The sequence below is a fragment of the Grammomys surdaster genome, unplaced genomic scaffold (assembly GCF_004785775.1).
Source record: "Grammomys surdaster isolate TR1022 unplaced genomic scaffold, NIH_TR_1.0 126048, whole genome shotgun sequence".
Classification (NCBI taxonomy): domain Eukaryota; kingdom Metazoa; phylum Chordata; class Mammalia; order Rodentia; family Muridae; genus Grammomys; species Grammomys surdaster.
Genome location: NW_021620860.1, coordinates 2,186,618 through 2,209,642, shown reverse-complemented (window position 1 = coordinate 2,209,642; position 23,025 = coordinate 2,186,618). Strand labels below are relative to the sequence as shown.

At 54.8% G+C, this 23,025-nt stretch overlaps 1 protein-coding gene and 1 long non-coding RNA gene across 2 annotated transcripts in view; both read right to left on the bottom strand.

Annotated features, from left to right (window-relative positions):
* Positions 1-23,025, bottom strand: part of Srcin1 (SRC kinase signaling inhibitor 1) — a 64,693-nt gene that overhangs the window by 5,139 nt on the left and 36,529 nt on the right. The window contains exons 5-19 of the mRNA XM_028755140.1: positions 20,164-20,359; positions 19,417-19,615; positions 18,848-18,941; positions 17,524-18,386; positions 16,878-16,970; positions 16,611-16,654; positions 16,171-16,361; positions 14,960-15,135; positions 9,892-10,022; positions 9,642-9,789; positions 9,132-9,378; positions 8,454-8,688; positions 6,484-6,638; positions 6,042-6,194; positions 1,625-1,771 (exon numbers count right to left, since the gene is read on the bottom strand). Coding sequence (XP_028610973.1) covers positions 1,625-1,771; positions 6,042-6,194; positions 6,484-6,638; positions 8,454-8,688; positions 9,132-9,378; positions 9,642-9,789; positions 9,892-10,022; positions 14,960-15,135; positions 16,171-16,361; positions 16,611-16,654; positions 16,878-16,970; positions 17,524-18,386; positions 18,848-18,941; positions 19,417-19,615; positions 20,164-20,359 — 3,072 coding nt within the window. The remainder of the gene's footprint in view (positions 1-1,624; positions 1,772-6,041; positions 6,195-6,483; positions 6,639-8,453; positions 8,689-9,131; positions 9,379-9,641; positions 9,790-9,891; positions 10,023-14,959; positions 15,136-16,170; positions 16,362-16,610; positions 16,655-16,877; positions 16,971-17,523; positions 18,387-18,847; positions 18,942-19,416; positions 19,616-20,163; positions 20,360-23,025) is intronic.
* Positions 2,345-4,456, bottom strand: LOC114610541. The gene is made up of 2 exons (XR_003709696.1): positions 4,143-4,456; positions 2,345-3,192 (listed from the first exon to the last, which is right to left on the bottom strand). It is a non-coding gene; the product is annotated as an uncharacterized LOC114610541 (long non-coding RNA).

The following is a 23,025-nucleotide window of genomic DNA, read 5'->3' as shown; positions in this document are numbered from 1 at the left end:
CACAGAAGACCAGTCTTGGACCACGGGCATACAAGAAAATGCACCGTCCAGCTCGAAGCTTCATACGAGCTTTCAAGGTTCAGAGTGGACCCAGGATGGGGAGGGACTGATGTTTGAGACCTGGGGTTTACCAAGCCAGGGAGGGGCCACACAGTGGCATAGGTAGGGTGACAGCCATGTTACCCAGAGGTAAGGAGGAGGAAAGAGCTAGCATGGCCCTTGGAGGCCTTGCCACTCCCTGTAGGGAGGTGGGAAGGCTGAGGAGAAGGGTCAGGCCTGGAATGTGTGGAGCTGACCCACCAGGCAGCAGGTAGCAGGGCCTGGGTTTCCAGGGAGCTACAAGACAAGACAAGGGCAGTGACGTGTAACTGCAGTGGTGGTGGGGTGGCGGCGGGGTGGGGTCCTGATGGGTAGAAGCAGGCATGGCATAGGCAGAGGTCTGTCAGGTGTCAGATTTCCACCCTGTCTCTGCCTCTTCACCTGTTCTACCTCAGACTGCTGTGAAACAGACACTGGATGTGCCTGACATGTGTCAATATCCCATAGCTAACAGCTGCTTTTCTGGGCATGAAATGAAGGGACCCTCACCACCACCCCAGACAAGACAAGAGGTCCTCACTTACTGCAGTCACAGAAAAGAGTTGGGGGGATGGGTCTTACTGGGTGAGTCTGGGGACCACGAGAAAGTGGGGCCTGGGGAAGAAAAGCTGGGGGACAACTGAATGTTTGTCTTCCTAGGAGCAGGTATACAGGTCTTGTTGCCCAGGGCTATCTGGGGCCTGTGGTGGAAGGGGTTTTAAGATAGCTAAGTCTCAGTCTTGGTTCTAATGTCATTTGCTATGCAGGTCTGGGAAGTCTCTCTCCTGCTATGAGCTGACCCTCGTGGCCAGCCTTGGCCATCCCTAACCTTATCCTTCTGAGCTTTGGGTTTCTATCTGGACAGGTCAAGGCCTACCGGAGACTCCAAACAGCCCTGGCACATTAGAGCTAGCTACTCAGGAGAGGTTTTGAACTGAGTATGTGCACTGAGGGGCTCTCAATAGCTACATCCAGGGCCCTCCTCTACTCTCTGACCAGGCAGACCAGAGGAGCAAACTCTAGGGCCCTAGATAGCATGGGTGAATTCTGTCAACTCCAAACCTACGAATCCAAGTGGCTTGTTATATCTACGGGATCCTGACCACACCCAGTGGGCCTTACAGGCTGTGAGCCCCCAACCTGCCACTGAAACATGAATGCTGACACAGCTTCCTCCTGAGCTGAGGGAGGACGAAAAGGTGCAGAGCAGGTGGGAGCCCTGCACAGGAGCAGAGGTGAGACGGCTGTGGTGCAGGCTTCAGAAGTGACCCAACCACTGGAGCAGGAAGTGAATCTGCACAGGGCAAGCCCTGCACAAGGCAGGGGGTGAGGCTCCTTTATCCCTGAGCAGGAGACTGGCTACGAATTCAGGGACTCGTGTCTGTACCAGATCCAAAGCACTAAGCCCACGAGGAGGAACAAAACGGAGAACGTCATGACAGAGCGAGAATCAGAAGAATCAGAACTATCATTAAGACAGAGGCACATAGCAGAGCCTTGGTGTGTGACCCTCCAGGGGCCTGGGTGTCTGGAATTCCACCCTCACCTGCTGCTGGGCCTGGATCCTCATGTATTCCGCTCGTTGCTTGCTGTGTTTGCCTTTGTCAGGGCTGCCTGCTGGACCCTGGGCTGCCTTCAGCCGAGAGGCTCCGGGCGTCACCACCTTCATGGGTGGCACGCTGCCACCACCACTCTGTGGAAAGAGAGACAGGGCTGGGGTGGAACAGTCCTGTGTGGAACTCTAAGCACTGGGGGGTGGGGGGCTCTAGGGTTAGGACCTCCTTAAGCGGACTCTTGGAGGCCTGGAGACCCCTCTCTGATTCTACATAACCATCCAAGCTTTAAGTCCCCTCCGAGCCCAGGTTCAAGGCCTCCCTTCAGATGATCAGGCTAGGCCCTGTCCTAGGTCAGAGCACATTTATGACTTTTCCAAAGTAGTCCAGAGGCAGCTGGTACCTTCCTAGGAAGCTGCTTGGATAGGGAAGGTCCCAGTACCACTTAACTCCCAGCAAAGGATTGCATCCTTGTCCAGGAGACAGAGTTGGAACTGAGGGGGGTGGGGTCCTCTAATAAGAGAGCATCCCCAGGTCCACATCACCCCCCCCAGAGCAGGAGGTAAGAAGAGAAATCTCCCCCCAGAGTTAAGCACATCTAGCCCCCTATAGTTACCCCCTCATGTATAGCCCTTCCCCAGGGGGGACCCAGAGGCGCAAGCAAGAGAAATGACAGGGACAGAAAGAGACAGAGACAGGAAGGGGGGAGGGGGTGGGAGAGAGGAGAAAGCTTTATTCTCTGGCTTACAGAGAGCAGACAGGGACAGAGCACACTTGGTTCATGCCCGAGTAGCAGAGCTGAGTCCTGGGTGGGCCGGCTTCCCGGCCGCCCCTGGCTCTGCCCATAGGCCTTGGCCTGGATGAAGGCTCCCAGAGCATGGTAGGCTGAAATCTAGACATGGGATGAGGGAGGTGGGCAGAGCTCCTGTGGCCCTGCTCCCCAACTCTGCAGGCCCAGAGGCTGGAGCAGGAAGGCAGCACGGGAGAAGAGGAGGATGGCAGCCACCTGGGGGTGGGGACGGAGGGGTTGGGGGCTGCCTGAACACGTCATAATCGATTTGGCGCCCATCTCGCTCAGGGTGGCTTCTAGTTCCTGAAGTGTCTCCTCCAGGCTGTCCATCCGTCTCGGGGTAGCATCCTGTGCTGTGCTGCCCGTGCCGATGGCCCGTGGTCCCCTACTGCAAGCTTGAGTGTCACATTTAGAGTTTTGAAGGGTCTCTTCTGAGTAGGTCTCAACTGTAAGAGTCTTCTGGGTCTCATCCGGGGATGGTCCCCGAAGATAGAGAACCCTGGCTTCCACGCTGTGTGGGCTTGGTAGAATTGCTGGTTCCTTTCCAGACACTGAGCTGCTTCTGGGCCAGAATACCTCATCTGCTAGTCCCAGCAAGGCCTGTGGACCGTTCCAAGCCTTCCCACTGCCAGCCAGGGTCCGAGGTCTTGGTGTGGGGACTGTCCTGGGACCCAGTTTCTCTAAGGTGGTCTCTGGCAGAGTGGGAGAGCTGGAAGTGCATTCTGTCAAGATGATCTGAGGGACACAGAAGACCCTGGGCCCTGAGGCAGCCTGCAGGGACAGAAAATGAGGGAGAGTGTGATCCCTGCAGAGGGAAGCCTGAGGTGGGATGAGGCTAATAGATGAGTCCACTCCCTTCCTCTCCTGGATGGGGAAACGGAGTCAGTCGAGGTGCTGATGCTGCTGCCCAATAAACTGGTAACAAGGCTGAGCCTAGAGTGCAGGTGTCCCCCACAGCCCACGGCCTCCTGCTTCATGCAGGAGTGTAAGATGTGTGCCTTCCCCGATACCCAGGTTACACTTGGGAGCAAACCTCAGGCACTACACAACAGTAATATGGGTTGTGCAGCAAATGAAGCAGCGAGGACGCTCTACTGCGTGTCTGGTATCATTTGAGCAAATACAAGCTACTGGATGAACTGAACCAAATAACTGAGACCTCAGCTGTATGCGCAGAGAGCAAGCGGATACTGGTTTCTACCTCAAGGATGGGGCATCGTCCTCATCTTGAGCTCCTGGTCTTACACCTGTGAGCCCCCAGCCCCTCCTCTGTTCCCAGTGAACTCGGTTTTGAAGGGGTGGTGCTCGGCCATGGCCAGTTCCTTGGTCTCAGACACTGGGCAATGTTCCAGCTAAGCACCCATTTCTGTGTGAGCACCTTGGCTCTGGCTCTGGTTAAGGCCCGGAGAACTCAAGGGCCCTGTGAACCTGAGTGAATTCTGCGTGCACTCTTAAGTACCAGCCCATGTTAGACATTACAGCTTATGTCTTCATCGTCAATGTTTTCTGTAACCCATGACATTGATTGTCACTCTCCCTGTCCCCACTTCACAGGTGAGGAGCAGCACAGGACTCACACTTGTCTGATCCTCAGTTAGTAGTAGAGCCAGGATTTGAACCCAAACAGCCTGAGTTCAAGTCCAGTGCTCTTTTTGATAAACAAACTGAGACCCCCTTCCTCTACCTCCCAAAGCAAACCACCCAGCCCTGCCACTGCTTACCTGGAAGTAGGTGCACACAGCAGGGAAGGCAGGGAGGGCCCCGGCTCAACAGGCTCCTCCGCCTGACAGCATTTCGGGATGCAGAGGGGAAGCCAGGGAAAGGGCCTTGCCTGCTGGGTCCCCTCATAACTGAGCCTCAGAACCAGAAAGGAGCAGAGCTGAGTGCTGAGGACAAAGCCAGTCAGGAAGTGTCCCTTTCACACTGCTCAGCCCCTGAAGACTCCTGGGGCTGCACACAGCACTGTCCACCTTCTGATGACTGTCTGCTCCCTTGCCAGGTCACCCAAGACCACCAGGCCTCAGGCCAGGCCACAAGGCTGGTGGCTGTCATCATGGACCCCACTGTGGGTTGGGAAGAACCACTCAAGGAAGGGGAGAGAGGGTGTGCGCATGAGAAGTGGAGAACCGAACCGAGGTCCTCTTACCCCAACCTGGCAGAGCAGGAGGAGAGATGCCCAGACCTTTTCCCATCCCCCTCCTCAAGCACAGGCCCCTAGAGCGCAGACAGCAGGCCCACCCCTCCCGTTCCCACAAGGAAATAAGTGCAGCAGGACAGCAGCTAGGGCTGAAGTTAGAAGAACATCCCGATGCCGAAAGAGAAAACCAGCAGCCAAGGAAGGCGTGGCTTCTCTTATTTCCAAGCTCCCTGACCATGGCAAGAATGGCCACAGGGCAGGGAGAGGTTTGGGATAACCATCTCCCTGGTCTCTCCCTGACTCCCCAGTGCAGTGGGAGAAGCAGAGCACCTTCCCTGGCGTGTGCAGCAGAGCAGGTAGAAAAGGCAGGTATCAGGCAAGCTCTCAAGACAAGGTCAGACTGAGCCTGACCCTACATCAGTTCCTGAACAAGATCCAGATTCCAGTCTTGGCCCCAAGACAACTCACAGGCTTTGGATGCAGCCTAAACTCAGGCTGCTAATGGGAACAAAACACCCAAGAGACAGACAGAAGCGGGCCTGTAAGAGAACTCCTGGGTCATACCAAATACCCAGGTTGCAGTCTCCAAGAAGACTTCCAGGAAACCTTGGGGAGGGACAGATTGTGCAATTGTGCGCTGCCCTTGGCGTGTGCAGGGGGGGTGAGAGCCCGCGAGCGTGAAGCTGGGGCTGTGGCAGAGGGGCTGGCGTGGGTGGCGTGTTAGCGGGTTAGCGTGAGAGATGCAGAAAGGAAGCTGTGGAGGAACAGGCAGAGATAGCCGTGAGAGGTGCAGGGAGGCCCGTTACCTTCCGTGGGGAGCCCAGAGCTGAGCCCCCAGGGGACCCCATGTCCTGGGGGGACAGCAAGATGGGGATCGGCTGGCGGCGGGGCGTGGGGGGGAGGGAAGATACTGAACTTCTTTCAAACACCTGGGGAGCAGAAGGCAGGGGCAGGTTTGGAGGACCCAGGTGCCAGCTGAGTACCTAGGCACCTATGCGAGCGTGGGCCAGGAGGGCCATGGGCTCCGGTCTCACACCTTGGCACCTCACCACGGTCACTGACCTGCTGGACCTTGAGTCTCTCCTCCAAAGGACCCTGATATCCAGGGACTCAGACACAGGGCAAAGATTTCTGGGAACCCTCTAAACTGTGGCTTGTACTAATGCAATGAGTCTGGGCCCTTTGGCATGAGGGTCTCCAGGATTCTGAAGCTTGAGGGGTTTGGAGCATGGGCTAGCCTCAAGACTGCCTGGGTGGGGGTCTCAGTAAAAATATGCAAGTCTGGGGCTTTCAATCTTGGGGTCCCTGGGAGAATCTGAGAGACCATAATGAAAACTCAAACCTACCAGGACCAGTTTTAGACTCACTTTCCACTTCGCGGTGGAGAAGAAATGGAAGCTAAGAAGAATGAGTCCAGGGGCTAGCAAAGGCTTGGCAGGGAACCTGGCCTGGCTGAGGCCCTGTTCAGTCACGCCTGACCTACCTCCAGCTCAGCAATGATCCGCTCCTCATCGTCCTCGTCCTTGATGGCAGACGCCATAATGGGCGGCGTGGAGGCGGGGCGGACCACCTCAGACACAGCACGGCGTAGCTTCACCTGCGGCTTCTGGACCTCCAGCTCCTCAGACTCAGCCTTCTGTAAAGCCAGGTACCTATCAAGCCCAGGTCCCTCCCTCCCTCCCTCCCTCCCTCCCTCCCTCCCTCCCCCCTCCCCTCCCTCCCTCCCTTCCTCCCTCCCTCCCGAAGTGATTGACCACACCCTGCCAGGAAGACCCACCCCTGACCCTGACAGGGCCTGCTGTGGAATCAGAACCACACACAAGCTGGAAGTCAAGTTGAGTTGCACTGACTGACTCCCATCCTCTCAGAGGTCCCCTCAAGCTTCTCTTTCAAGTCCCCTGAGCCCCACCCATCGAGAGTTGTACCTTGATGAAGACCGAGTCTTTTTTACTGGTGACCACTACTTCTCCGGTGCGCGTGGTGGTCAGGCCGTGGGAGGAAGGGAAGCTCCGGCGGGGAGGGGGTGGTGGGGGTGACTTAGAGGGCTTCTCTGTGCGGTATCGGGGCACTGTGAGCTCATCTGCAAGTAGCGGGGATCTGGGGTCAGGAACCCACCACCGCAGTATCCACAAGTGCTCATTCCTCCAGGAATGACCAAGAGGACAGCTCAGGGGCAGGGAAGAAGACAGGATCCATTCCTTTCCATTTCCCCATGCCTGCCAGCGGCTTACCTAGCCCCTCTTCCTCCAACAGCCCTCAGCTGCTCAGTCCTGACTGTGAGCCGGGAACACTGAGGCATCTGGGAGGCCCTTTACCTGGAGCTGCTGACTGAGCATGGGTACCTTAGTGCCCTTAACATACAAGCCTGGGACTCTTGCCATTCTGTCTCATGACCACAGCTGCTCCCCAGCCCCACCCAACTCAGAGCTCCATCCTTTCTCTGAGGGAGCCTATCCTGCTCCCTGCTCCCTGCTCCCTGCTCCCTGCTCCCTGCTCCCTGCTCTGCTATCCTCCAGCCTGGTTTCCATGGCAACCCTCGGAAAGGTCACTCAAACCATAAGGCCCTTGCCTTTGATTCTCTGTGGCTTTCCACCAACCCAAACAGTGCAAGTTCCTAGTCCAGCACCATCCACAACCTCTCACCCCTGCTCTGTATTAAGACCCAGCTTGGACCCTGTCCAGGCAAAGGCACGCCTCCCCTGCGCTCACCACGCTGCCCCCTGGAAGGTGAGCTCACTGGCTGGAAAGCGCCTGCTCATTTCTAATGGTCCAGTGGAACACACTCTCCTCCTCTCTAAGACTGTACAGCTCCAGCCCAGCTCAGGAAGGAGATGCACTTAGCCTCTTTGTTCTATGGACACACGAAATGTGGCCTGGGACAGATTATATAACCATGTGAAGTCTGTCCTCTTTGTAAAGAGAGAATGACTGTGTCTGCCTTCTGCTGCTGCTGCAAAATCATTAGGACCCACTGGGAAGGCATCATGTAAGAGCCTGACCAATGTCAGGGGCCTGTCCCACCGTTCAACTCTAACCACGGCCAGTAGAAATGACTCTGAGGTTAAAGGGGCCAGCTGTACAAACCTGATGACCTGAATCTGATCCCATGATCCCACAGTGGAAGGAGATAATCAATTTCTGCAAGTTGCCCCCTGTCACGTATGCACTTTCATTCACACACACATGCACACTCACAAACAAATAAGGTAATTAAAAAATCTTTTAAATTAAAAAAATCCGGGGGCTGAAGAGATGGCTCAGCATTTAAGCACACTGGTTGTTTTCCCAGACCCAGGTTTGAGTCCCAGCATTCACATGGTGGCTCACAGCCATCTGTAACTCCACTTCTAGGGGATATGACACTCTCAGGCCTGCTCAGGCACCAAGCACATATGTGGTACACAGACATACATGCAGACAAAAGACACACACACACACATATATATATATATATGCGTGCATATATATATGTATGTATAAATTCTGAGCTCCCTGAAGCACTCTTCACAGTCAGGGTTGCTGGCAGCAATGGTGGCAGTACCCCTCTTTCAGATGTTGCCTCCTGCCATCTGACAGGCTTGGCGATCACTGCCCTGTCATAGTGGTCAGCAATATCCGAATAGACTGCTCTCAGAGCAGCCTGTCTCTCTCTCAGGCAGCGTGGGCTTGGATGTACTCTAGTCCCCTGCATGAGCCTCTCAGCAGCAGAGGGGAGAAAACTGGACGGACCCCAGCTTACCCTGTCATTCTGTGTCCTGTCCCTTTAGTGATTACTAATGGCTAGCATCCCATTCTCTGGTGCCTGGCTACCATGACAATCGCCCTCCAGTGCTTCCCCCATAAGCCAAGCTCTGAGGATAGGGCTCTTTGCCTCTGGGGCCTTATATCCCCATACCTGATCCTCTTCTCCCACTGGGCTCTGTCCGGGGGGCTGCCTTCTGACCATGAGGTGCCTTAGGGGGCTTGTGGTCTGGAGTGGGTGTAGGGCCAGAGTGGGTCTTGCTGGCACAGTCCAGGTCAGGGATGGCCTTGAGCAGCTCGGCCTGGGTCTCTTCCAGCAGTCGGTTGATGTCCTTGGCGCTGTACTGGGTCAGAGCTGCCCGCTTCTCTTCCCAGTCTCTCTCTGCAGCCTTGAGAGGGGAAGCAGAGCTGATGTCAGGACTCTGGCTCATGAACCCCTGAGCTCCTGGGATCAGCCCCTTCCCCAGTCACTTGTGCTTAGAAGAAGAAGAGAACTTTATGAGATTCAGCCCCTCCCACTGGGTGCTACACACTTGTCTATAAAGCTCAGAGGCTACTCCAACCAGATACAACATTATTAGGTTTATTTCTGGACATTCTGTTCTGTTTCATTGACCACCCAACATGTGTTTATGTGAGTGCCACGCCGCTTTAGTTATTATAGCTTTATAGTATGTTTTCTATTGAGAACGGTGCATGTCCCCAGTATTACACTTCTCAGACTTCTGACCCTCCTCCTAAGGAAAAGGGCCCATGTGTTCCTCCAGTACCTGACATTCCAAGTGATAGCAAGAACTGTGAGCCTAGCTCATGCCCTGCCCTGGCCCATCACCTCAACAGACACAGCTTTGTCGGTGTTTCTCTTGCCGGGAGCATCCAGGCCTTTGGTGGGGTTGCTGCTCTTTGGGGTGAGAGGGGTGCCTTCCGTAGGTCCACTCAGCTCATGGAGATTCAGTGGAGGACTCGGGGGTGGTATCTCAAAATCCACACCTTTGCTGAAGTCTGTTTCAGCTGCCACCTTCTTGGGGGACTGGTTCAGGAGATTGTTGGGGGGAGGCCACACGCCCTCATCCACTTGCCTAGAGTTGGGAGAGTGAGGAGCAGCTCATGAGAGGTGGTAGCCCTGGGAGGGGAACCTGCCAATGTCAGGAAGGCTCTGGGATCTTGCAGAAGAGATGGGAGAGCCTAGAGAGGCCTGTGAGGGAAAGCCAAGGCTTTTGCATGCTTGGGTCGTGAGACGGAATTGAAAGGCAGATCTAGCTGGCACACAGTGATCTCCGAGGAGTCAGGATAGGGGGTCTGGGCCCAGTGTGTAACCCCATGGGAAACTAAAGACAATGACCTTCGGATGTGGGCCAGCGTGTCGGTGACCCCCCGGCAGCGCTTGAGAAGTCCATCAAGGCGTTGAGGTTCCTCCTTCAGGAACTTCACCGCCTCCACCTCTACACGAAGCACTACCCGCATCTTACTCTGCAGGCCTGGGAAATGAGCTGAGAGGCAGGAGGGGTAAGCTGGCTGGGGAGGCAGACAGAGGAACTGGGGCACAGCAGGGACACCCCCCCCCAGGGTCACCCTTGCCAGGGCAGGCTCACCCTTGAGCTCTGTCAGCGTCTCCCCAAGCTGCTTCAGCACCAGTGCCTTCTCCTCCAGCTCAGGACCTGGCACCAGCCGGTGGTTATGGGCCACGTCCCTCTGGATCTTCTCCACTGACTTCTCTAGGTCACTGCAGGCACAGAGAGACCCTTCTCAGCCCCTCTGGCCCCAGCCTAGCCCCCTGAAATTGAGCAGCTGGAAAGAAATCATGTCACCAATCAGATCAAAATTAAAAGCTATAGCCAGGTGTAATGGCTTACTCCTGTAATCCTAGCACTTGGAAACCTGAGGCAGGAGGATTGCTGAAAGACTGAGGCCAGCCTGAGCTACATAATAAGACCCTGACTCAAACAAAACAGAACCACAAAATCAAAAGCCTTTCCTCAGGGCTGGAGACATGGCTCAGCAGTTAAGAGCACTGACTGCTCTTCCAGAGATCCTGAGTTCAATTCCCAGCACCCACATGGTGGATCCCAACCATCTGTGATGGAATCCAATGCCCTCTTCTGGTGTGTCTGAAGACAGCGACAGTGTACTCACATATATAAAATAAATAAATAAATAATTCTAAAGAAAAAAAAAGCCTTTCCCCAGGCTGTGTGCCCATATGAAATCGGAAATGCTAGATTTCAAAGATGAGATTTTCAAATAGTTCCTTAAAGGAGTCCTCCCCATGTGCTGTAATCTACAGCCACATCAGCACTCGTCTGTCCCTCAGTGTGAAACCTCAGACTCTTCCCCAGGCACAGTGGAGAACCTGGAGGCCACACAGAGTCTCACAGGGCCTAGAGGCAGCTGCAGTCTGAGGACACGGCCATACGCATCATCTTTTGTCACAGTGCCTGTCTTCCCGAGGCCAAAACCGCCTCGTGTTTCCAGCCGGCTCACTGTAAACACTTATGACCCCACATCTTCCTAAAATCAGGGGCGGAGTACAGTGGCGCAAGCCTGTAATCTCAGCACTGAGGAGGCTGGGAGAACAGGATCACAAGTTTAAGGCCAGCCTGGGCTACAACAAGATGTTGCCTCAAAACAAATGAACAGCCCAAGAAATGCAAACCAAGGCACCATGTATGGGTGGGAGGGAGGCCAAGGAGATGGCTCAGTGGGGAAAGTGCTTGCTGGGCAAGCCTGAGACCCTGAGTTCAGATCCCCAGCACCCATCTAAAAATTTAACACAGTGCAGCACAACCTCAGCCTCAGCACTGGGGGGAAGAGGACGGAGAAATGAGTAATCCTGTGAGCTCACAGGTCAGTGAGAGACCTGGTCTCCAAAATTAGGTAGAGGGATTGGAGAAATGGCTTAGTACTTAAGAGCACTTGCTGCCTGCTGCAGAGGACCTGAGTTCGATTCTCAGCACCAAATTAAATATTTTAAATACTGTAGGATGAAGAAGTGAGAGAAAGAATTGCTACAGGCAGGTAAGTCATCACAGTCCTATATGAATGTGTCAGGATCATCCCTCACTCCCATGCGGGACGTTACATATATTCCTGTCATCTGTTAGATTTCAACCCAACAGCCCACATGGGAATGGCTTGAATCTGACTGACCATCCGACACGTCTGCTCTGTGTTAAAGTTCAATGTCATCAATCAATCACACGAGTATGCCTTAGACATCAGCGGCCAACCAGCAGATGAAAAGACAGACCAGGGCAGAGCCAAGGACAAAATCCTGAGATTCAGCACTGCTGGTTCAAGAACTACCCTGTATTATGAATTTCCTGTTCATCAGGTTGGCACCTGATGGTCAAGCCTGTACGTGCATTTCCTTATTTTAACCTTAAAACAATCCTGTTGGTGGGAACTTTGCTTCAGCTGACACACTGACAAACTGCGGTTCAAAGACTACATTTCCCAGCTTTCCTTGCAATTAGAAGTGGGCTTTCAACTCAGGCAGTGGTACACACCTTCAATCCCAGCATTCCAGAGGCAGAAGCAGGAGGATCTCTGAGTTTGAGGCCAGCCTGGTCTACAGAGAGTTCCAGGACAGCCAGGGCTACACAGAGAAACCCTGTCTCTGAAAAAAGTGGCATGGGGGTGGGGGTGGGGGTGGGGGTGAGGGTGAGGGTAAGGAGTGGCCTCTCATCTGAGGCCTACACAGTGAAGTAGGGACAGAAAGGACACGTTTCTGGATCTAGCCCATAAAGACCTGCCAGGCAAGCTCCCTCTATGTTCTTTCCCCTTCTGGTTGGTTATGAAGAACCATGACCTGGGCAACTTTGGAGGTATATATTAAACATGGCGGAACATCCATCTGTTTGGAACCCTGGCTGACTGCATTGCTAAACCATCTACAGTGTTTTCTAAGAAAGAAAGATTCCTTTTTTTTTTTTTTTTTTTTTTTTTGGTTTTTCGAGACAGGGTTTCTCTGTGTAGCCCTGGCTATCCTGGAACTCACTCTGTAGATCAGGCTGGCCTCGAACTCAGAAATCCACCTGCCTCTGCCTCCCAAGTGCTGGGATTAAAGGCGTGCGCCACCACCTCCCGGCTTCGTGTTTTTTAAGAATGATATATTTATTGAGCATTATGTGTGTAAGTATTTTGCCTGTGTGTATATGTACTGTGTCCTGGCCTGGTATCTTCAGAGGACAGAAGCACACACATCGGAACCTTTTAACCGGAGGTGGTTGTGAGCCACCATGTGGGTGCAGGGGACTAAATCTGGGGTTTTTGTTGTCGTTGTTGCTTACTACAAGAGCAATAAGTGTAATTAACCCCTGAGCGGCCTCTCTAGCACCTCTAATTAACTTTTTTGCAGTAGCATCTCAACATATCCCAGGCTGGCTGAAGATATATACGTAGCTAAGGATGGCCTGACTAAAGACCCTCTGCCCTTATCCTGAGTGCTGGGATTACGGGCTTACACCACTACACCCAGCTTAAAGTCTTACTTGAGAACCATTAAAGAACTTAGGAGCGTTTTGTTAAAGCATCTGCCTTAAATAACTAAGGAACCCTGAGGTTTGGCTTTGGAAAGGGGGGAGGTGGCAGAAGCTCTGAGATAAACTAGTTCAAGGTCACACAGCTGCTCTGTGGTGTGGCAGTGTGTACTCATATGGGACTGCAGCCACTGGCTCTGTGGTGTCTTACTTCCAAACTGAAGGATGTCACCTACCTGCTGCCCCACCCAGCCTTCACTCTATCACATAGGGAAAAAACAAAAACAAAAAACCCCAGCCCTTTCCTACAGCTAGCTCCGGGTCAGCAGACAGACTCCAAGAGGCAACAGGCCTCAGTCAGGGGACCACATCCATCCAGAGAGAACCCAAGGCTTTGGCTAGACAGTCAGGTGAGTGTGCCCAGCAGGAATAAAACCAAAACCCAGGCTCAACTGCCAGCAGGATGCTAGAAAAGAGGAAGGAACAAAGGAAAAGGAACATGAGGGTGGGGGAGGTGACTGCACAGAGGCTGCAGGACTATTGCCACATGGCTAAGGCAGAAGGTGGGTGATGGTTCAGGATAGACCAGAACCAACATAGGGCCCAGTCCCTGCCTCACTCAAGAGAGACACACGCCAGGCTAGGGAATCCCACCAGCAGTTCCTGGGTTCTCTACAATGAGCAGCTGAGCAATGGGCGTGTGGGGTAAGGATTCTCTGTGTTCCTGGAGAACTGACGCCCCCCAGGAAGCCAGGGACCAGACAGTCATGAAGACCAGAGCTTAGATCGGTCCTTTGATCTCTTTTGCCCCAGAGCTTTGATGGTTTCCCCCTTTAATTTCTCTTTAATGTCTCAGACTAACTCCTTTTGAAAATCCTGGCCCAGCTCCTCTATGCAAAATGGAAAGAGACAAGGGAAAGCCGGGGAAGCAGAGGAAACAGAATCCCTGGAACAGAGCGTGGCAGCCACGGTCTGCTGAATGATCTGTGGTGGCTGTCACTACATCATCCCACCCAGACATGGTGGTGGGCTGGAGTTACTGCTGCTGGCTCATCTCCATGTGAGATGGCTCCTCACTGCTTGTCAGCTGCATGGGGTCGCAGGACCTTACCTTAAACATTACCAAAATGCATACCAGGTTTACCTGGGCCCGCAGGCTGAGCTGTGACCTCCTCATAGAGCCCCTGGTATGGGCTCCAAATATGACTTAGTAGGGTAGCACCACAGAACAGCTTTCTTGGCTCACTGGTTCCAAGTCTCTTAGTACAGTCAAGCCCTCAGCTGTTTCCGCAAGAACTGCAAAAACGTCTTAGTGCTGGTGAGGATGCTGCAGCACAGAGGGGGTGGCCGCTACCTTGATCACGTAGCCCCTAGATTCCAGAGCAGTCTCTGGATCCCCTACTGCCCTGAGTCAATAAAGGGACCACAAGAAGGGGAGGGGCTGTTGCCTCAGCCATAGCAACTCAGGAGAAAAGGCTGCGGTTAGAGAATGGTGCTTCCTGAATGGACAGGGAAAAACAGCAGCCATCTCCCTTCACAGGTGCCAGACAATGGAATTGTGGCCAGACAGCCATTTGCTAAATCTGGATCAGACTGTCTTCTGTTAACCCTTCCGTGTCTAAGCAGGATTGAGTTGTTCTCTGTTCCTCCTTCTTCAAGACTACTAGAGCCTAGCTTCGCCGTGCTGAGAAGGGTTTTCTTTGATGCTCCATCTCTGGGATCAGGGTGGTAAAGGGTCAGGAACCACCTGGACAGGTGACAACACCCCTGCCACTCCACCTTCTTGCTCAACCCAAGGGTGAAGTTGCCTTGGTCTTAGGTCAGAAGGGAAACAGGCACAGGGTAGAGGGAAAGCAGACAGCTGGCTTTATGACAGTAGGCTGCAGGCCACAGGAAGCAATATCATGGCAGAGGCAGGCACCCAGCCAGAAAAAAAGAAATCAGGAATTATGCCAGATGGCCAAAGGTTTGTGGGTCATAGAGAAATCAGGCCACATTGGAGGGTGAAATCAGACTTCAGAACAGACCAACAAACGTCATCTGTGATTCCAAAATAAAGAAACTGTATCTCCCATATGAGTCAGGCCGGTTCACCCGGGGCCGCATCGTGCCCCCTTCTCCCGGGACACATCTCCGGTCCTCTCCCCACCCCCAATCCCTACAGGCAGGAACACAGCCTTACTTGAGTTGCTGAGTAATGAGCTCCTCATCGTTGAGGTAACGCAAACGCTCCTCCTCCACCAGGGTGCGCTGCCGCTGCAGCGGGTCCTCCTGCCGCCGGGCCGCCTCCGACACGCGCATGCTCAGCTCCGCCTCGGTGCGCTTCAGCAGCGCTCGCACCGACTCCTGGTTCTGGAGCTGTGGGACGCAAGAATGCTCGCGTGGACAGGATGGGAGGAGGACGCATGTTGGGAAGGGTGGGCAGAGGACAGCCCTGCGCAAGCAAAACTCCACACAAGACTGGGTTGCTGGGCTATGGGTGTGAGCTGCCCAGAAAGCGTAGCAAGGTAGAGATAAGAGTTGGGTAGAACCCAGCAGGAGATCCCGGCCGGGAATGGTAGGACTCATAGAGGGGGCAAGGTTACACTGGGCTTCACCCAAGGCGACATGGCTGTGAGCAGCAGCGAAGGGTGGGACAGCTGGGGAGGAGATCAAGGTTATATTCTGGAAGAGTATAGGGGCAGGAGAACAGGATGAGAATTTGCGTGGCCAAAGAGTGACACCAGATAAGGCCCTGACGACATTGTGACTGCGGACCTGTGGCTTCAAGAAGCCCTGAATGGAGAATAGACCTAGCGTGAAGGATTCAAACTGAGGTCTATAGGGTTTGCCGATGAAGCAGGGACTGCAAGACGAGTGCCCCAGTTGACGTGGGTGGCAAGATCATATCTGTGGCCCAGATGGCAACGCTCTGCCCCTGCTCCCAGCTTGTCTCTCCTCATTATCCTCACCTGACAAGCTCTAAGCCCTTCTTGAAGAGCCGGCACAAAGATGCCAGGCTCCTGACAGGTGGGTCCATCTGCCAGCCAGGGCGGGACAGCCACTCCAGGCTCGCGAAAGGGGAGCTGAGGAGACTCGGGGAATACGGATACCGGGCCTGAAGGAACTGGGATCACCGCAAAGGATCGTGCATGAGGGAGTGGAGGGCACAGCTCAGGGATGGAGAAGGGGACTGGGGCTCAGTGAAGTGTCGGGGCTTGGTGAGGGGGTCTGAGGTTTAATAGTAAGTGTGTAAACTAGAAAGGGAGGCAGAAAAGGGGTTTGAAGACCACTGAGCAATAAGGGACTCTGCTCGCTGGAGCGGAATGGTGGGGAAACCTAGGGCAGCGCTTGCGGAGAGAAGTCACAGCCAGTAGGTAGGGGCGTGGTGGGTGGGCGGGAAGGGAGCAGTACCTGGAGCTTGCGCAACTGCTGAAGCTGGCCACGCAGGTCGCTAGCGTTGTTCTGTAGGCCACGCAGATGCGTCTGCATCTGCAGACGGCTGACAGCAGAGGGCTGCCCTGCAGGCGTGCTGCTGGCCGAGGGCGGGGGAGGGCCCGACACCGGAGTAGCCCCGCTACTCTTACTGCCTGACCCACACACTGCTGAGAGAGACCAGAAGGATGAGCCATAAGGAGAGTGGGGCAGAAAAGGGAAGAGGAGGAGCCTCTCTACTTGAGGCCCCACACCCAGCCAGAGAGGCACATGGCTATGACTGTCTAAGTGGTGGCGAGTCCTAGCAGGAATAAAGTGGAAATCTGCGGATAGCCCATGATGTAACTACACATGAAGCTTCAGTTAAGGGTTAGGAAACGAATCCTAAAACTCTGAGAGAAAGAGAAGGGGTCACTCACGTGCTGAGGGGGTGGCTGCTCCATTGGAGCCTTCGATCTTCTCACTGGGAAGAGAAAAGAAAAGAAAATGGCCATGGGGGCCTTGACTGGCTCAGACCATCAAAGCTGAATGGGACCTTAAATGTCACCCAGCTCCCTGACCTGAGGATAGTGCCACAGAGAAAGGAATCAGAGTCACACAGTAGACACAGGCTTCTAATTGAGCTCACTGTCCACATCTCTGCCTCACGCCCAGACCCTGACAGTGGGGGCGGAGAGGGGTCTCACCTTGGAGTCTCTGGCTCCGAGCCTCGCAGTAGGGCACTCTGTACTAGCCCAGTGAGGCTGGCAATCTGCTTCTCCATGGCCTCCATGCGCTCCCTGGGGAGAAGGGTGGGAATAAGCCCTCCTGTGAAAGTGTGGTCCCCCCTGCCCACCCTACTCCTAAGATTAGCAACTAGAGGACAGCTAGTCTTCCCCTGACTGCCACACGGGATCAAACTCATAGCTCTCCTCTGCCTTTCTCTCCAGGGCCACCTCAACCTCAGCATATGTCTGAAATCCCAGCAGTTGTGGGGGGGTGGGGGGAGGCGTTGCAGAGGGATTACTGAGTTTGAGTAGCCTCGAGCAGCCAGCAAGACCCGGGCCCAAGAACACAAACACGAAAAGCCCAACTCCTCCCCCATCCCGAGCCTGCGCCAGTGGATTTCAGCGGGGCTATGTGCTGGACAGCTCTCAATGCGGGCCGGACACTGAAAGGGCTGGGTCAGCGCTCCATTTTACTGCAAGGAAAACTAAGTCTAGGGAACTAAGTACAATGGGTCTCTAGAAGCGTCACTTGAGGCTTCGCCTCTCCCTTCAATGTCCTCCCTGCCACACGGGAGACACTCTGGACACCTCCTTTGTCCGAAGATACTGCCAAGCGTCTCCTCACCTGGTCTCCGTGTCTTTGGCTGGCACCGGCGGCCCGAACCCTACGAGGGAGCGCTCCCCAGGTCCGGGGAAGAGTTCAGAAGGTGGTGCTCCGGCCGTGGAGGAACCCCCGGTGCTGCGGGCCTTGCCTCCAGGACTCTCAGCAAAGACGGACGAGGAGCCCGAATCTTTGCGGAAGGACTGACGCACCGGCGAGCCACGGCTGGGCGGCCCCGAGTAGGGGCTGTGCGGAGGTGGAGGTCCCCCGGAGGGCGCCGAGACGTCGGCCAGCTTCTGCGGGGACGACGGCGGCAGACGGAAGCCATAGCCGTCTCCGTAGAGCGGGCCGCCGGCGCCCGCCTTGTACAGCGAGTCCTCCAGGTCCGACTGCAGAGCGGCGGCCGAGTAGGTGCTGAGCGAGCGCACGGAACCCCGCTTGTACAAGCCGCCCGCGCCCGGGTATGCGAACGGGTCTCCCGCCGCGGCGGCCAGGCTCAGGCGGCCCTCGTGCAGCAGCCCGTAGGGATCGGCATAGAGGCCCTCGCCCTTCACCAGCACCATGCCGCCGGCCTTGCCCGCCAGGTCCTCGTCTGGTTTCACGTCGCGCCGCTCCAGGATGGCGCTGGGGCTGGGGCTCACGCCCTGGCTGGTTGGGGCGCCTCCCAGCCGTTCAGCCGCGTGGTGCACCGGGCTGCCGGCGTAAGAGGGCGGCCGGCCCCCAGCGTACGAGAGGCGTGAGCGCGAGGGCGAGCCTGATGGCAGTCCCGAAGGCAGCCCCGATGGCAGGCCTGGAGGCGGGGAGCTAGACGCTAGGTGCGATGCGGGCGACAGGTTGTTGAGGCGCCGCGTGGGCGACGACTCCCGCGACGCGTAAACCATTTCTCTCTGAGCAGAAGACAGCCCGAAAAGCCCATGGAGCAGGTCACAAAGGGGGGCTTCTTTCTCCTTGCTTGAGAAACCAGAACCTGACTCTTTTCCCTAACCAGACTTAGGAAGCCACCTCTGTCCTGTCTTCTCTCTCCTAGTATTATCCTGGGCCCCTTGTCCATCAGTACTCCCGGCATGGGTAAACAGGCAGACACCAGAAAGGCAACCCTTAGCCCATCCTTGATGGGAACAGAAAGGAGAAAAGAAAAAGGAGCGGCCTTACAGTATCTAAAGGCCCCTCAGAGAAATTTTGAGTGGACAGTGGGGAAGGTAGCACGTGAGCGGTGGGGTGACATAACCTCACAACTAACTAGGGCACCCTGTCTCAGACTTCCATCTCCAAAGCCACCCTAGCTCTATATCCTCCCTAGGCCCCTCTTGCCCAGTCTCACCAGCGCCTTGGGTGTTCTCACACATACCCGGAGGTCACCGTTGGTGAGGTGTGAGCCAGGAAAAGCAGCATAGAGTGGCTCCTTCCTATAGATCTTGATGATACTTCGGTCTTGGATATCCCTATCAGGTAGAGAGAGGGGCAGAGGGTCACTGTGTAGCCCCTAGCTGTGCACGATGGGGGGGGCAGCGGCTACTTCAGGCAGACAAGATGGCCCTGACACTCAATTCTTTCCCCCTTTCCTAACCCCGATACTCAGTGTCCCTTGGTGCCTTGGGATGTCTCACCAGCAAGCAAGCATGCAAGAGGGCGAGGGCAGACACACACACACATACACACACACACACACACACAGAGAGAGAGAGAGAGAGAGAGAGAGAGAGAGAGAGAGAGAGAGAGAGAGATATTCCACCTGTACACTTTCACAGCCTCAGCCCACAGGACTGGAAGATTTAGCAGAGAGGGCGGGGCGTTAGGGCTCGCAGGGGAAGCGAAAGGATGGAGAGTGCAGATTGATCTAGGGAAGGGCCACCAGGGGTCTAGAGCTCTTCAGAGGAGTGTGGGGAAGTCCACCCATCCCCCTGGGGCCGTGCCCACCGGACGTCTTCCAGCTCGTAGAAGACGTTGCGAGCCTCGTCCTTGATGAGGATGGCGGTGTTGGGAGACTTAAGCATGCCCATGGTGAGCTTCTGCGGGAACATGTGCGCGATGAGTGCGTGGAGCGTGTCCAGGCTGCTGACCTCATGCGTGATGTGTACACGTCGCGTCTCCTCCCCGAACTGCAGGAACAGGACCCCTGCGAAGGAGACGCGGCCGTCACGGTCACTGCCTCTGTCAGCGCGCCTCACCCCAGGGGAGTGCGGTGAGTCCTCAGGAGAGGCATCAGTCCCACAATGGCAAGGTCTGAGGCCAGAGGCCGCCCCGGAGTGCAAGTGCACCCACGCGCTCCTCATGCCGCCGGTTCGCGGCCCGCCTCTCCGAGCACCCACCAGATCCCAGGCAACTGGAGTCTGGACGCAGAAATGGGGTTAGGGGCAGGAGCTGGTAGAGCAGAAACTGAGGGAAAGTCGGGAAAGTTGGAGTGGCTGGAGAGAACACCGGGAGAAAGAAATGAAGGGAGCCTAGAGGAAGAAAAGGGGATTGGATAGAGAGGAGGGTGAAGGCGTAAGGGCCAGCAGGGGATGCTAGGGTATAGCAAAGGAGAAGAGCGCTGAGGACAGCGAGGACTTCGGGGAGGTGACAGCCGCTAGAGGAGGGAGTGGCTGGAGATGGAGAAGCGAGGGGCGGGAGAAGCCGGAGGGAGGAGCTGTGGCAGGGCCGGAAGACGAGCAGGCTGGGCAGTACCTGGTGAGCGCAGCTTGGTCTGGCTGGCAGAGCGGGAGAGAGGCAAGCTCTGTCGGAAGCGGTTCATCCTGCTGAAGCCCAGGGGCAGCTCGGCCTCGGACATTGTCTCCAGCGACTCAGCCGAGGCGTAGGACAGCTTGGCTGCCTGGTCTGCCAGCCCTGGCTGGGCTCCCTGAGTATGGCGCGAGCTGCGGGTCTGCAGGGGCAGGGCAGGACGAGAGGCACCAAGCATGAGCGCCCACCCCCATCCCTTGCTCTGCCACTGCCTCCATCTGGGCCCCGGAGCTCCGGCCAGACAGCAACACACGCGCGCGCGCACACGCAGATGCTCCCACACACACATTCAAAGGGTCTGGCTCCTGGGTTCCAGACTCCTCGTTGGGTAGCTGCTAAAAGATTCCCGATTCTAAAGGCCTTGGATTCCCCGAGACACCAGCAGGTAAGCAGTGAGCAAAGGACTCAGGCACCCTGGGCAGCCATACAAGAAACCATCTGAGTTGGACCCATGGGCACGCCTGCTATTTTAAGCTTCCAACGAACAACAACCACACAAATTTGTCACCGAGGTGAACAGCAGAATTGTTGAGCAAATTGGAGCATTAGTTCCAGACATTAATTAAGCGGCGGGTGTGTGAGCGGCGGATTTAATTCTTCATGAGGTTCAAGGGGCTCAGGGGGAGCAGGGAGAAATCAGAGAACGAGGGACCCCAGGCTTTCAGCACTGGGAGGTGTTCCTGTTCAGAGGCCTTGACTTAGAGGATTTAGTAACTCGCAGAGTCTCCCGAAACCTCGAGTCAACTTGACCACAATTTAAAGTAAACTGTGTACAGGCAAAGCCAGGTGTGACAGACACAAATACACTGTGCTAAGCTCCACCCCTACCTGTGGTGCACATGCTGTAACATAGCCTGCCTGGCATTCCCTAGACATGAGCATGACAGCCCTTTTCCTAAATCTATAGCTGAGAGGTTTCTACAACCTGGGTAAGGAAGGATGTCCCAGACAGCCCCAGGAATCCCTAGGTTCAGTTCCCAGTATCTGTTCCCTCTCCCAAAATAAAGACCTGGAGTGGTCGCTCACTAGGAAGGGTGCCACAGAGCCTGACCACTGTTGCTTGGGAGGGTGGTGTCTCTCCTTATTCCAAGTGTCCTTCTAGATTCTACTTTCGACTCTCACCCAGGTCCACAGCCTCAGCCACTCTGCCCCAGACCCTGCACCCACCCTGGCTACGAGACAGACACTCTATGGTTTAAACTGTTATTAGTTATTTTAAATTATTTACTTAATGTATGTGAGTACACTGTGGCTTTCTTCAGACTCACCAGAAGAGGGCATCAGATCCCATTACAGATGGTTGTGAGCCACCATGTGGTTGCTGGGAATTGAACTCAGGACTTCTGGAAGAGCAGTTAGTGCTCTTAACCACTGAGCCATCTCTCCAACTCCTGTTGTTATTTTTTCATTTCGAGACAGAATCTTATGATGTCACCTTGGCTGCCCTGGAAATGGCTAAGTAGACTAGGCTGGCCTTGAATGCACAGAGAGATCCACCTGCCTCTGCCTTCTGAGTGCTGGAACTAAAGGCATGGTCCACCCTGTTTGGTTCTCATTTAAGTTATTACAGGAGTAAGAAAATAAAAATAAAACGCTGTCCAACTGTACCTAATAGTTTTATTTTCACAGGCAGATATGTTGGTACATGTCTATAATCCCAGTACAGAAAAGGCTGAGGCAGGAGCATAGCCAATGGGTTTGAGCCTATCCTGGATTTCACACTGGGCTACAGTGTGAGACCTAGTTTGAAAAGGAACAAAAATAATCTTATTTCTGGCACTTAAATCACATAAGTCACTTAAGACCAGCGACATCAAGAATCTCAGGTCTGAGAGAGGTTTCTTTATCCATTTTATTCCTTTATGGAACTGAATTTTGAACAATTGGGATATATTACGTATACAATTAAAAGGAGAATAACAAAGGCATCTCTCTTATTTTATTCTGTATTTTTGAAACAAGGTCTCACTATGTACCCACAGACAGCCTACTGAGTACTTGCTATGTAGCCCAGGCTGGCCTTCCACTCAGGTTCATCCCTCTGCCTCCTGAGTGTGGGATTATAGGCAAGCACCACCCCACCTCACAAACATACCTCCATACCTATGTCCTTCTTCCCCCAAATCCTGATTATCCCTAATTAATCTCCATCTTCCTATAAGTCAATTTAATCTTCCAATACAATTAGCATGCTCATAAAGGTAGAGGATCTTCCAACAGTGTCCCCAGAGGTCTTCGAAGTGGCCTTGGGAGCTTGTGAAGGGGCATGGAAAACCAGATTTGGGGGTCACCAAGGAGCTTCTGGCCTCAAGCACAGTACCTTGATCAGCAGGGAGGGCATGAGTTCTTCAAGGAAGGAGGCAGTATATGAACTGGGTCTGTGTGGGAGATCTCATATCCAGACTTCAGAGCTTAGGTGTCAACTCTAGGCTGACCAGCAGTGACAGGGATCCTCTCACCTTCATCCCCAGAGAAGCCACCAGTGGGGAGCCTATGCAATAGAGGGGGTGTCTGGACCAGGCTGGTGGGCATGGAGTTGCCAGGCAACTGAAAGGTCAGTGGTTGCCAGGCTGGGGTCGATGAGGGGCTGCAGAATGAAGCAGCTAGTAAGATGAGGAATAGGGGTGGCCACTGGGTGGGAGGGGGAGAAGAGGGGGAAGGTGTTGAGGGGAGGGGTGGGGGAGATGTAGGAGGAGGTGGGGAGGAGGTCTGGGGGGGCAGTAGGGAGAGGTGTGGGAGGGTGGGGGTAGGTGGGGATGGAAGAAGATGTGTGGGGAGGTGTGAGGGGTGGGGGAGAGGTGTGGGGAG